Raw genomic sequence first — 12,497 nt, 5'->3', positions numbered from 1 at the left:
TAGGATTCGAACTGCCTCTAGCTGCCGGGCAACCTCGGTAGTCTAGTTGGTAAGACACTGCTCTAGAACTGCAAGGGTCGTGGGTTCGAATCCCACCCGAGTAACATGCCTGTGATATTTTTTCACAAGACTCGGGGAAAGTACTGAGTATACAGTGCTAACACACATCGGTGTATGGGTAAAAACCAAAAATTAATATTCTTTATCCCCGATGCAAATTTAACATCTATTATAGCACTGAAAAGGTCGTGGGTTTGAATCCCACCCGAGTAGTATGCCTGTGTTTTATTTTCTGAGCAGTTAAGACATCCTCACCTACATGAATAGTCACAATGCATGTAAGCAGAGTACATTACAGCATAGAGATAAGGTCTCTAAGATGATGACATGTAAGCAGTGTACACAAAATAGTCAATTGTATTTCAGACCAACCGTCTTCATGCAGTTTAACTTCAACATCAAGTTGAAACCCACCCAGGGCCTGAAAGAATGATTGGTAGTCTTATACCCCAATTCCACAGAGAGATAACCTGTTGGGTAATTTGTGTAGGGAACCTGACCATGCTTGTGACAATAAGTGATCTAGGGGCCTTTCTCAAACCTTGGCTTAGGCTCCGGCTCAAGCTCCGCATGCCGATGTTTGTGCAATACGCGCTGCTACAAAATGGAGGTTAATGGCCAAGCTGTGTACACAGCGCACGGAGTCTAAGCCTGAGCCGGAGCCCAAGCCGAGGTTTGAGAAAGGCCCCTAATTTACACTCACCTGGCACTCCTGATCCTGGGAAATATCGACCCATTGCAAAAATAGGCCATAAGGACATATCCACCATGATAACGATGTGTCTGAAAATGACAACTTGAGACAACCTTCACAGATTCTCAAAACTGTACAATAGTAGCGTGACAGTAATGTAACAGTATGGCCAATGAAAGCACATCAGCACTGTGAAGCGGAAAACATGTATACTAAGTCATCAAGACTCATCCATTCCCACTCTACACCAATGACTTCATCATAATGATGATATACAACATTTATTTATCAATGGGTCAAGGGAGGGGGGTGAGTCACCCCTCAGCTCCAATGGGGGGTCCCTAGGCGTAGCGAGGCACCCCAGGTAGAGTACGACTAACATCATGCTGGATTTGGCACATGTTATCGACTCTTGAAAGAGGTGGCAGGGTACTACTGCAAGAGCAAGGTGAAAGGTTCATTGGTGACTTATTAATCTGGCAGGATGTTAGAGGGGGGCAACAAACTCCTCCAGGTGGATCCAAACACTGATGTGGCTCATGTTTTATTTCTACATTCTGTCACCTACTGAAGAAGCAGACTTGTTGCACGGTGTCAGTTTACCAGTGACAGCAGGAAACTGGCTGCCTATGAAGTCACTGTGGACTAAGGAGCATCCAGTGGGGTGTCTGAGCCTATGCATCTGGAGCCAGCAATCTATACAACATATTAATCTCATAATACTTCATATCCTCAAGGCCGGCAGCTGACAGTCAAACTGGTATCACGCAGCCAAGCAGCCCTGGATTCCATAAGTTGATTCAAATCTCTAGGTGGAGGATACCAGTTAATCTGATTGTAATTTTCAACTTCCAGCAACGAGTGTAAAGGAGAGCCACTCTTACATAGTTGACACAAACAAAATGATCCTTCACTGCTCATTTGTAATGGAAGATTATGCCTCAATCAAAAAGGGTCTCAAAACATGTACTATGCAAGTAAGAAACTTGAACTTTAGCAGTGAATAACAACGCTACAATGTGTGGGACCAAGTAGACTCTAATAGACTCAGCATTGGTATCATGTAGGCCTAAGCCCTGGTTAAGCATGTGTGACTTTGCTGTGACCACCAAACTCAGAAGAAAACAAGAGAAAACTCTTGTTCAGTCTCCTGATGATGACTAGAGCAAGCTAGTCGAAACGTTGAGACCAATTAAAGAACTCATTCCGGGGTAGTGAAGTTAGTAACGATCCACAAATAACCTAAAATAGCAGTCCCGGCTGATTTTCTACATTCCGCCCAGGTAGTAGTAGTTAAAAAGCAGGACAGTTCTTTTCAGAACTGAGAAGTCTCCCGAATTCCGAAAATCTACTCAGTAGTCGAACATTAAGCAAGACAAATCTCAAAAGAACAAAATCTACCTGGCAAATTGATACATTACACACATGGTATTACCGCAAACCAAATTTGTATAAGAAATAAGAACTGCTTACGTTTGGCAGCTCCAAATCCTCCTGCACCAAATGATGTTGAAGTTGATGGAGTTGAGAATAGTCCAGTAGTTCCTGCATTTGATGTACTGCTGAATAGCGTCCCTGCTGCAGAAGAGGTATTTGAAGTACCAAACCCAATACCTAGACCCATCATACAACAAGACAAAAACCTTAATATAACTCACCCAACAAACTTCATTGAATTGTTAATAATTGGAACGGTACATTCATTTAAAGGCACTGGACACTATTGGTAATTACTCAAAATAATTATTATCATAAAACCTTTCTTGATGACGAGTAATGGGGAGAGGTTGATAGTATAAAACATTGTAAGAAACGGCTCCCTCTAAAGTAGTTTTTGAGAAAGCTACAAGGGTGTTTTTTCTTCCATTATTCTCTCGCAACTTTGATGACCAATTGTGTCCAAATCTTCACAGATTTGTTATTTAATGCATATTTTGGGACACACCAAGTGAGAATACTGGTTCTTGAGTTACCAAAGGTGTCCAGTGTCTTTAAATCCAAGAATGAAAAAGTCTTTTCAACCAAGGCCCACAACATGTTACATGAACATGGGTCAGGTCATATGTTACTGCATATCCCATTTAAGGTCATTTGATGTCGCTATGCACCTTCATGATTCATATTAACATGAGGTCTAGTTATTTAGTTTTCATTTTGGATCAAACAGATAAAGGAGATCAGCCGTCTGTTCCACCAAACTCTTCCTAAATTAGGATTAATCTTAGGACTTAGGACGAGTTCAGTTCCGTATCCGAAAAATGTTAGGACGCACTTAACCCATTCTAAGTTAGGACGGGTTCGTCGTCCTAACTCGAGATAGGATTAATCCTAGCGCTTTGTGAAACCAGCTGCAGGGGTCGATTTCAAAAAGATATTCCTAACTTAGGACTTGTTCTTAGGAATTAATAAAAACGTAAGGCTAGTCCTAAGAAAGGACGAGTTTAGGACGAGTAAAACCTTGTCCAAATTTGATATACGACTAGTCTTTAACTCTTTGTGCAATCCACTGCAGGCCAAAAAGTTTATCTTTATTCTTGATTCTTCTTAGAGTAGAGGAAATGATACATTTATTCAATTTCTTGCTGTACCTGACGGTGGCTGGCCAAAGGTGTTTCCTGTACTGCCAAACAGCCCCCCTGCTGCACTGGTTCCCGTCCCAAAGAGACCAGTAGAAGGAGTCTGAGCGCCAAAAGCAGTTGGCGTTCCAAATCCAGACGTGCCTGGGGTCTTGGCACTAAAGGCATTAGTACCTAGGGAAAAGAGGAACAGATCAAAATCAAAATGGGAATTTATAGGATTTGGATTTAGAGATTAATTTACCGAGGAGTCATCACAAGGGGAAGGGAGAGTGGGTAGGAGATACCCCACTTGAGAATGTCGTGCACAATGTCAAACAAATTAATTATCAGATTATAATTAGGTACAGAATGTTTAATTTAAAAACGTAACAGGAATATAACAACAACAAAAACATTTGAAGGTAGTGGTGTAGATGCAGGCCTGATTCTTCATGGAGGCAACGAAGGCGATTGCTTACATGCCCCCTGGTCATTGCCTTTAGTCATGTTTAGTGCCCTGTTCTTACTAAATCTCTACATAGCAACATCCGTAAGTCTGACATTGCGCATAATTGGTCATGCAAGACCAATTTTATTTGAAAGGTTTTACCAAGAAGAGGGCACTGTTTCAGGTGGAGAAAAAACACCATTTAATAGGCTTGAACAAGACTACATTTGTAAGACCTGACATACCCAGTTGAGACAAACAGGGTGCATGGTTGACATGCAAAGGCCACCGGCAAGGCATCAAGGAAAACAATATTTTTCTATAATTGACGATTTATAAGGGCCTTTAGTTGCATGTATCCCCCTCTTTCCCTGGTCTCATGCTGATCTACGAGTCGAGTCACCCCGAGTCCCATGGGTTGAGTCCGGGCCCAAGGTGGAGTCCGAGACATGGTGCCCTGAGACCAAGTCCACAAAAAGTAGACAGAAGACCAGCTTGAGTCTAGTCTTGGACTCGAGTCCTGCAGCACTGGTTAAGGTTAATTAGCTTTAAATCCATGATCACTTCATATTATATTAATTAATAACAACCACCAGTAAACCAAAACCATAACCCTATCTTACTAGTGAGTGATGTACATGGATGTCAGTATGGGTGCATGTAATACCAAGCAGTCTTAAATACTATAACGTTAAGCTTGAAATCAAGAAAAGAATAATAACACAAAAAAGTTGCATTTAAGTTAAAGTGACCAGTTGCAGTGTTGGGTAGTGGTGGTGAGTAGAGTTTTCAGCATGTTAAATAATTTCAGATACGGTCATCTTGAGAAACACCTTGGCCTAAGGATTTGCAAAACAAACCACCATCAATTCCATCTTAGTTAAACCTGGAAGGGATCACTAGTTCCAGCCTCATCAGAAAATGTCCATGCTATTGAAGCAAAACACAATGTGCTGTGGGCCTACATGTATAGTCACAGGTCAAATGTTTCGTAGGAGTTGAGCACATTTCAACTGTTGCGAATTATTTGTCGCGAATTTGTGACGACAACAATTTGTATGGCATTCGCAGGAAGTATGAACCGGGCTTTACTCCTTAAAGGAACACGTTGCCTTGGTTCGGTCGAGTTGGTCTTTGAAAAGCGTTTGTAACCGTTTTTTATAAAATACATATGGGTAGAAAGATGTTGTAAAAGTAGAATACAATGATCCACACAAACATGCCTCGAAATTGCGTGGTTTTCCTTTTACCTCGTCGACTAACACGTCGGCCATTTATGGGGGTCAAAATTTTGACTCCCATAAATGGCCGACCATGTTAGTTCGCACAGTAGAAGGAAAACCACGCAATTTCGAGGCAAACTTGTGTGGATCATTGTATTCTACTTTTAAAACATCTTTCCAACCATATGCATTTTACAAAAAACGGTTACAAACGCTTTTGTTTTGACCAACTCGTCCGATCCAAGGCAACGTGTTCCTTTAATCATGTAAGACAAAATATCAGTGTTAACAATTGCAAAACATTCCACCCATAAAGTAATCGTGTTTCCAAGGTTAGCATGTGACTTCACCTTACTCAAGGTTTAAAAGTAGAATATGGTGATCCACACAAACATGCCTCGAAATCGCACCATCTTCCTTTTACGTCGCGTAGAAACACAGTCGGCCATTTTGTGGAGTCAAGATTTTGACTGCAATTTCAAAGCATACTTGTGTGGATCATTGTATTCTACTTTAAAAATCTTTCTAACCGTTTGCATTTCATAACAAACGGTTTCAAACGCTTTTCAAAGACCAACTTGTCTGATCCAAGGCAACCTGTTCCTTTAATCAATTGTACAACATGTAAAATACATATTTTCTGACTGCAGAGCTAACTGGAATTAATGCTAACTGGAATTAAAGTCACCTGGAAATATAATTTTTTTTCTTTCAAACATAAGAGTATATGCTTACCAACAATAAAACAATTTTTTTAGTAATTGTTTGTCACGATTTACATGTTTAAAAAATATATAAAGTTGTTTGGGGGGCTGACTCCGCCTACCCCTTTTGTGACATCAATCGAGGCAGACTTTACCTGCAATACGTATAGTAAACACACGTGCAAAGTACATGTACGTCCAAGTCGTGAGTTGGTACGTTTCAAAAAGTGTTTTTTTGCATTCAGCAGCGATACACCTGGTCGGCATTGCTGGAAAAAAAGAAATACAAACTCACGACTTGGTCCGTACAGGTACTTAGCAATTGTGTTTACTCTACGCATTACAGGCAAAATCTGCCTCGATTGACGTCACGAACAGCGCCCTCTCGAGTCGGGGTCTACTCTTAAATTTGTAAATAACATAATAACTGATTTTTTAAAACCTTAGTTAACTGTTTATTCACATTCCACTCATCAAAACACATATATTAGTGACAAAAGCTTTATTTTGAAAAAATACCACTTCCAGGTGACTTTAACTGAGTTGCCTTCCTTGGTTAAGTGCTGATCATTTGATTTCTTTGAACATACTGTACCACTGTGTAAGCTTATATTATTCAAGTGTAGTGTATCATCATTACAGTTTGACAGATCATTCGTAAACATGGCTTGGAACTACACATTCATGCAGACGACACTCAGATTTACACATCTATCTGCCCTGTCAAGTCTTCTGAAGTTCTTCAAAATGTATCAAAAGTCGAAGACTGCAAAACTGAGGTACAGGCCTGGATGTCAACTAATTTTCTCAAACTCAACGCTGACAAGACCGAGGTAATAGCGATCGGTTTCAGAGCACAACTCGCCAAGTTTCATCTTCAATCAGTTAAAGTTGCAGGAGTTGATGTCTTAGTCGAAACCAAGCCAGTCAGAAATCTTGGAGTCATGTTTGACCCTGCAATGACTATGTCCGCGCAAGTTTCAAGCATCATCAAGACTGCCAACTTCTACCTCACTAACATCGGCAAGGCCCGCAGACTACTGACTGTCGACGCAACCAAGCTTGCAGTGCACACTTTGGTCACTTCAAGACTCGACTATTGCAACAGTCTTCTGATTGGAATCAGCCAAAAACTCAAAAGGAGGCTAAATAACGTGCAACGAACAGCTGCCAGACTCATCACAAAGAAACGCAAGTTCGACTCTATCACCCCGGAACTAATCAAACTACACTGGCTCCCAATCCAACAAAGGATCGACTTCAAGGTCATCGTTCTCATGTTCAAGGCCTTACATCAACAAGCCCCTTATTACATCATAGACATTCTGCAAGTTGGTGCTGAACGGAGACTCCTTCGGTCAAACAGCTCCTGTTCACCATACTTTGAAGTTCCAAGAACAAGTCACATCACTTTTGCCGATAGAGCCTTCTCGGTATATGGACCCAAACTCTGGAATAAACTTCCCAATCACATCAGGGACACAACATCACTCAACACATTCAAGGCACTTCTGAAAGCCCACTTGTTTCAGGAGGCCTTCCATCAATGACTTGTTATTTCTTCTGTGCCTCAGCGCCTCTGAGCAAACTTTTGATTTAGGCGCTATACAAATTACCTTTGATTGATTGATTGATTGATTGATTGAAGGGCTATTTGCAGTAGCTGCATTCAAATGATAACCACTTTTAAAACCTTATAATACTGCCTAGACGCTAATTTGAAGTTCATAAATTTGTATCAACTTGTGTGAAATTCATTTTTTTAGTGTTGAGTTTCACTGATAACTAGGGCCTAATTTCATAAAGCTGCTAAGCACAAAAATTTGCTTAGCATGCAATTTGTGCCTTGATAAAAACAGGAGTACCAAACAAATTTCCACATCATTTTCAGGATAAGCAAACAACAGCTGAATACCAGTAACAAGCTATTATGCAACAAATGGAAATTTGGTTGGTAATCCTGTTTTTATCAAGGAAGAAATTTCATGCTTAGCAAATTTGTGTGCTTAGCAGCTCTATGAAATTGGGCCCTGATCCATTTGCATACAATAAGTGAATGAGAACAATGTTAGACCATAATGACCTACTGGTTATAAACTGCTGACACATTACCCAACAGGAATTCCCAAACCACATTCAGAGCAAGCACTGTGTATCCGCAGTCACAAATTATTTATAACCGATTCAATGGAGAATACGCTACGTGGATACAAGTTAGTTTTTCTATCGCAGGGCACAAGATAAAAATATATTACCGATTTATCTAATTGCCAACATGTTGATTTGGCCTGAAGTTGGTATCATGGGATGTTTCAAAACTAGGTCAAACTTTTTTTCTAGAATGGATGAGAGCGTGGAGCGGTCCTTTTTATAGCTCCATGATGAAACCAAGTAAAGTATTTGTGTTCGCTGAGCCTTTCTGAAGTCTATGATTTACGCATGTACTAGATTCGAATGTCATTCAAGACCAATATTTTGTTCACTTTCGACTCCTACCTGTGTGCTTTGTCCCTTTGTGGTTTTGAGAAATACATCAAGCAAGGTTGTAGCTAGGGCAAATTGGATGCCGGCTAATTTTGTCGAGAGCATAGTCGAGAGGGTGGGTGTACATGTAGGGGCAGCGTAGCGCCTCACAACCCGGTGGGATCAACAGGGGCAGCGTCTTTGGAAGCTGAAGATTTTTAGGTTTTGTTTAAGCTTTGATGGGTTCCCCAGGCTCTCTCTTGCCTATTTGTGCCTTGACATAGCCATTGTCAAAGGAAAAAACATGTCCAGGGAGCCATAGAAAATAAATACTTATTAAGTTTTAAAGTAAAATGTTAGGGTAAAATAAATAAAATTAATATTCTGTTTACGATTTAAATCCCATCTCAAAATAGGGTAGATAGACTACTAGGCAGAATTTTTGAGTGTTGAATTTATCAATTGAAAAGCTTCCAGTTGCATATATTCATCAGAAGGCAATGCAGAGTGGAGAGACAAGTTCAGAAACACAGGATGACGGGACACATGTCCGATCACTGCCGCAAAATCTAGACTATTCCATTTCAAAAAGGAGCACATTAGTAAAATAGAAAAGCCATGTTTCACTGAGTTGTATTCATTGACAATTTCTCAACGAAGTGCATTCAATAAACTCAAAAATTGATTCTTGTCTTTTCATTTTTTTTTCCAACAAGTATTAATAGACAGGAAAATCATCTAAATAAAATTCTAAATAAAAATTTAATGCAACTTCGACGATCGCCCGCAGGTTTTTTTCACTAGCCTGCTGCATGTATGGTACAAAAAAAAATTGAAACTAAAAAAAAATATTTAAAAAAACACGGAAATGAAGTCCCTAAAATTGGACGACTTTATCTCTTAATTTATGCCCTAAATTATCAACAACCATTTGAATGAACTTGTTGTTTGAGAATTGTTTGTTTTGAACATGTTCTGATCTCCGTTTGCAACAAAATCTTCGTGAATCAACGATCGGTCAACAACACACATTGAGAAATAATTCAATGAACTTTGGCCCGCAACGCCCTCTGTTGGCAGAAGTTGTCCATGTTACTAGAACTCCTCCAAGGCTGTGCATTGTGCATACAGTCTGCAGGCGTGATGCACAACGTTCGCCAATTCTTTACTCCGTTCGTGAGCGTGTGTTGTGAAGAAGGCTAGCCAAGAAGATCATAAATATGGATTTATTAACAGCCATCAATGGCCAATCACAGCGTGCGGAATCTTGGTTAAGACTGTGTGTTAGGTGCATGCTGCATGAACCAGTGGGCTACCGTGTGAGTATTAACCATGTGGTTTTGTGCATCATGGATACTACACGCACGCCGGAGATTGTGCGTGCTTTTTTTAGTACTCCATGAACTCGCAGCATTCAAGTGGCTTATTTTTAAGCAACAATCACGGAGAACATCGCGGTTTTGGAGAGAAAATTGTTTTGATTGTTTTTACAGAAATAAAATACACACCTAATTAGGAGTTTTACAGGATTGTTTTCTTTATTTTTCACTTATTTCAATGGCATTTAAAACAGTTTTACATAAATTTATGCCGGTCGGAGTTTGATATTTTTTGCTGGATCCCGGTCGGCAAAAGCTGGGGCCGGTGATAGCCGACCGGCTCCGACCGTGGTAGCTACAACCTTGACATCAAGCATTAATTGTATCTTCATGAGCCATTCTACATTGTTATACCTTGGTTACAAATTTAGAAGTTTGATTGGTCGAGAACCAATCACATGACGTGCAACAAAAACGCATGTACTATGGCGCGACAGGTAACATGAATTTTGTTAACCGGTGTACATTACTTTGATCGTTCCCAGCGTTGGTCGATTTCTAGCGCTTAGTACAAAACAGCCGCGGGTTTGGGGGTACAGTGAAAAATTGTTACGTGTTTGAACAACTGTTCGTCTGCTTAAAACTATGCATACTCGTCAAAATAACGTTTGAAGATGACAGCAGAACTTTGAGAAGCCGAATAATCATGTTACCAAGGTATAACAAACCAAATATTGCACGATGTGATTTGGGTCCATGGGTTTCGTACACCCTCGGAGGAAAATGGCACCCTCGGCTTTGCATCGGCTGCCATTTCCCTCCTCAGATGTACAATACGCCATGGAACCAGTCATCGCGTCAACAATTGTATATAAATCACATTATTAAAACCTAATTGATGTTGTTTAATCTCCTGAAATACAATTAATGTTTAAGAAAGAAGCTTGGAACTTAACTGTTGAAAATAAAACTAGACCCTCAAATCAAAGTCATACTGTTCCAAAGGCAATGAAACCCTCTCACTTAATTTCCTTCAGGTATTCAGTCAAAATCATAACAGTGTATATGATACGTGATTTAGAAATTGTCTGCACGTGTACAGTAAAATACAATAAACAGAGGTAGTGCAGAAACAGTGATGTGATATGCTTAAAGGGTCTCCAAGAGCCTCCAGTGCAAATGATGTGAATCAACATGTAGAAAGCAAACTTACGCTGACCATGAGGGGTAGAATGTGGGGAAGAGAAGTTACCTGTTAAGAGACCATTGATTTTCTTGTTTAACTGGCTCGATTTCACAAAGGGCTAAAGATTGTTCTTAACTGCAAATCAATCTTACAGTACTGCTAAGCAAAGTGTGATGTCACAGTACAAAACTTATCCTAAGATGAATCTAACGCCATGTTCACATATCCTCAATTTTTTGTTTAAGTCCTGCAAATTTTCTGCAGAATGACAACATTCAATCCAATGGGGACGCATAGTAAACTGAACTCCCATGTCAACTCACCACGAACATGATGTAAAACTAACAGGCAGAAAAAAGTCGTGGACTCCCACACAGCCTTGGTAATTTAACAGGGCTGTCCAATGAGAACTGCGCTGTAAAGCTAACTGCGACCACCCTGTCAAATGTCGCGGGATTAAAGTCCAACAGCCGATTTCACGAAACTTTACGCAACTGCGTCAGTCCACTTGCGCAACGCATATGGCGTAAGTTGCGCCATAAACGTTGCATTGGTGGACTTACGCAGTTGCGTAAAGTTTCGTGAAATCTGCTGCAGGTTGGAATGCACAGAATTACACCCAGTCACAGTAACTTTCAACATGGCCGCAGAAGAAAAAGTCTAATGGGAACATGGCTCTAGTGCTATGTGAAATCAGCCAAGATTATCTGTTCAAGTGTTCCCTTTAAAACCTGTGTTCCAAGGAGGGTACACTAGTTTCCCATCAACAGGGTTCTCCACAAAATTCTCAAAAAACCAAATGCACCCGGACAAAAAATGCCGCGCCCGGACAAAATCGTCAGGCCCCCGGACAAAAAATATCGCACACGGACAACAACAAAATTGAAAAATTTGCGCTGTATCAACTACCTTTGTATGTAATAATAGTGTGCAAAGACTGGTACCCAGATCTCGACTATTTCGTAACGGCTATACGCGTGCATTTTTATCTGTGTCGCAGGGCATCCTGACTACCATTTGACAACAGCGTGGTGTTTAGACTTGGTTCCAAGTATGTGAATCGTGCGGTTTAGTCGCCCTGATATACTATTGACTGAAACAGTGCCCTCTCGTGAATTAACATCCGTCATTAGAGCATATTTAGAGCGTGGTAGCAAATCTACGAGGGAATTCTACGTCGCTGAAGAGAAATTACCGCACTCTCAGACTTGAATACAACCTTTGGTTTATACAAGATGCTCAAACAGCCTTCCAAAGTAGACAGGTCTTATAAAAACTTTTAACTTTTTAAAAATATCACATTAAATTGCACTACTTTATGTGTGTTAAATTTTGAAAATTTTAAACACACCTTCCGAATCTACAGGTCCAGTTGTTTATAGTCCTGTCACAAGAAAACAAATCAGTTAAATTGAATTTCAATACATTTCTAAGCCAAGAGTACCTGTTCCGAAGGATGACCCTCCAAAGGGGGTTTTGTTGGCCCCAAACATTTCCCCTTTTCACAGGAGATCCAAAGAAGAGTAGTGAACTCAAATGCTGTGATTTAAATACTCTCAGAAGATCATCTGCAAGTATAAAGGGCGAAGAAAACAGTTTTAAAAACAAAAACGTATCACCAAGGAGGATTTGATCATGATTAAAAGTAGAGTATGGTGGCCCTGCAGGGTCATCGAAAATATCATCAATATTTGGAAGTAGAAGTGACATGGTTGAGCAGATAAGAGCATCGAATTCAAACTGGTGCTTTTGATCAGCATAGTGGGGTTTTGAATCCCCCAGTTGTGACATTTATGCCCTTAAAGGGAAGGTACACGTTTGGTAAACTCAAAACAAATATTA

The 12,497-nt window shown here is 40.3% G+C and overlaps 1 protein-coding gene across 2 annotated transcripts in view; it reads right to left on the bottom strand.

Annotated features, from left to right (window-relative positions):
* Window positions 1–12,497, bottom strand: part of LOC139936020 (nuclear pore complex protein Nup98-Nup96-like) — a 90,457-nt gene that overhangs the window by 75,042 nt on the left and 2,918 nt on the right. Inside the window, exons 2-5 of one of the 2 annotated variants that reach the window (XM_071930718.1) lie at window positions 12,100–12,223; window positions 10,683–10,721; window positions 3,343–3,504; window positions 2,228–2,368 (exon numbers count right to left, since the gene is read on the bottom strand). In XM_071930718.1, coding sequence (XP_071786819.1) covers window positions 2,228–2,368; window positions 3,343–3,504; window positions 10,683–10,721; window positions 12,100–12,148 — 391 coding nt within the window. In that variant the 5' untranslated portion in view covers window positions 12,149–12,223. The remainder of the gene's footprint in view (window positions 1–2,227; window positions 2,369–3,342; window positions 3,505–10,682; window positions 10,722–12,099; window positions 12,224–12,497) is intronic. The other variant, XM_071930719.1, reaches the window with a different exon arrangement.

This window comes from Asterias amurensis, chromosome 4 (assembly GCF_032118995.1).
Source record: "Asterias amurensis chromosome 4, ASM3211899v1".
Classification (NCBI taxonomy): Eukaryota; Metazoa; Echinodermata; class Asteroidea; order Forcipulatida; family Asteriidae; genus Asterias; species Asterias amurensis.
The sequence above is the reverse complement of the archived record's forward strand: the minus strand, read 5'-3'. Positions and strand labels throughout refer to the sequence as shown.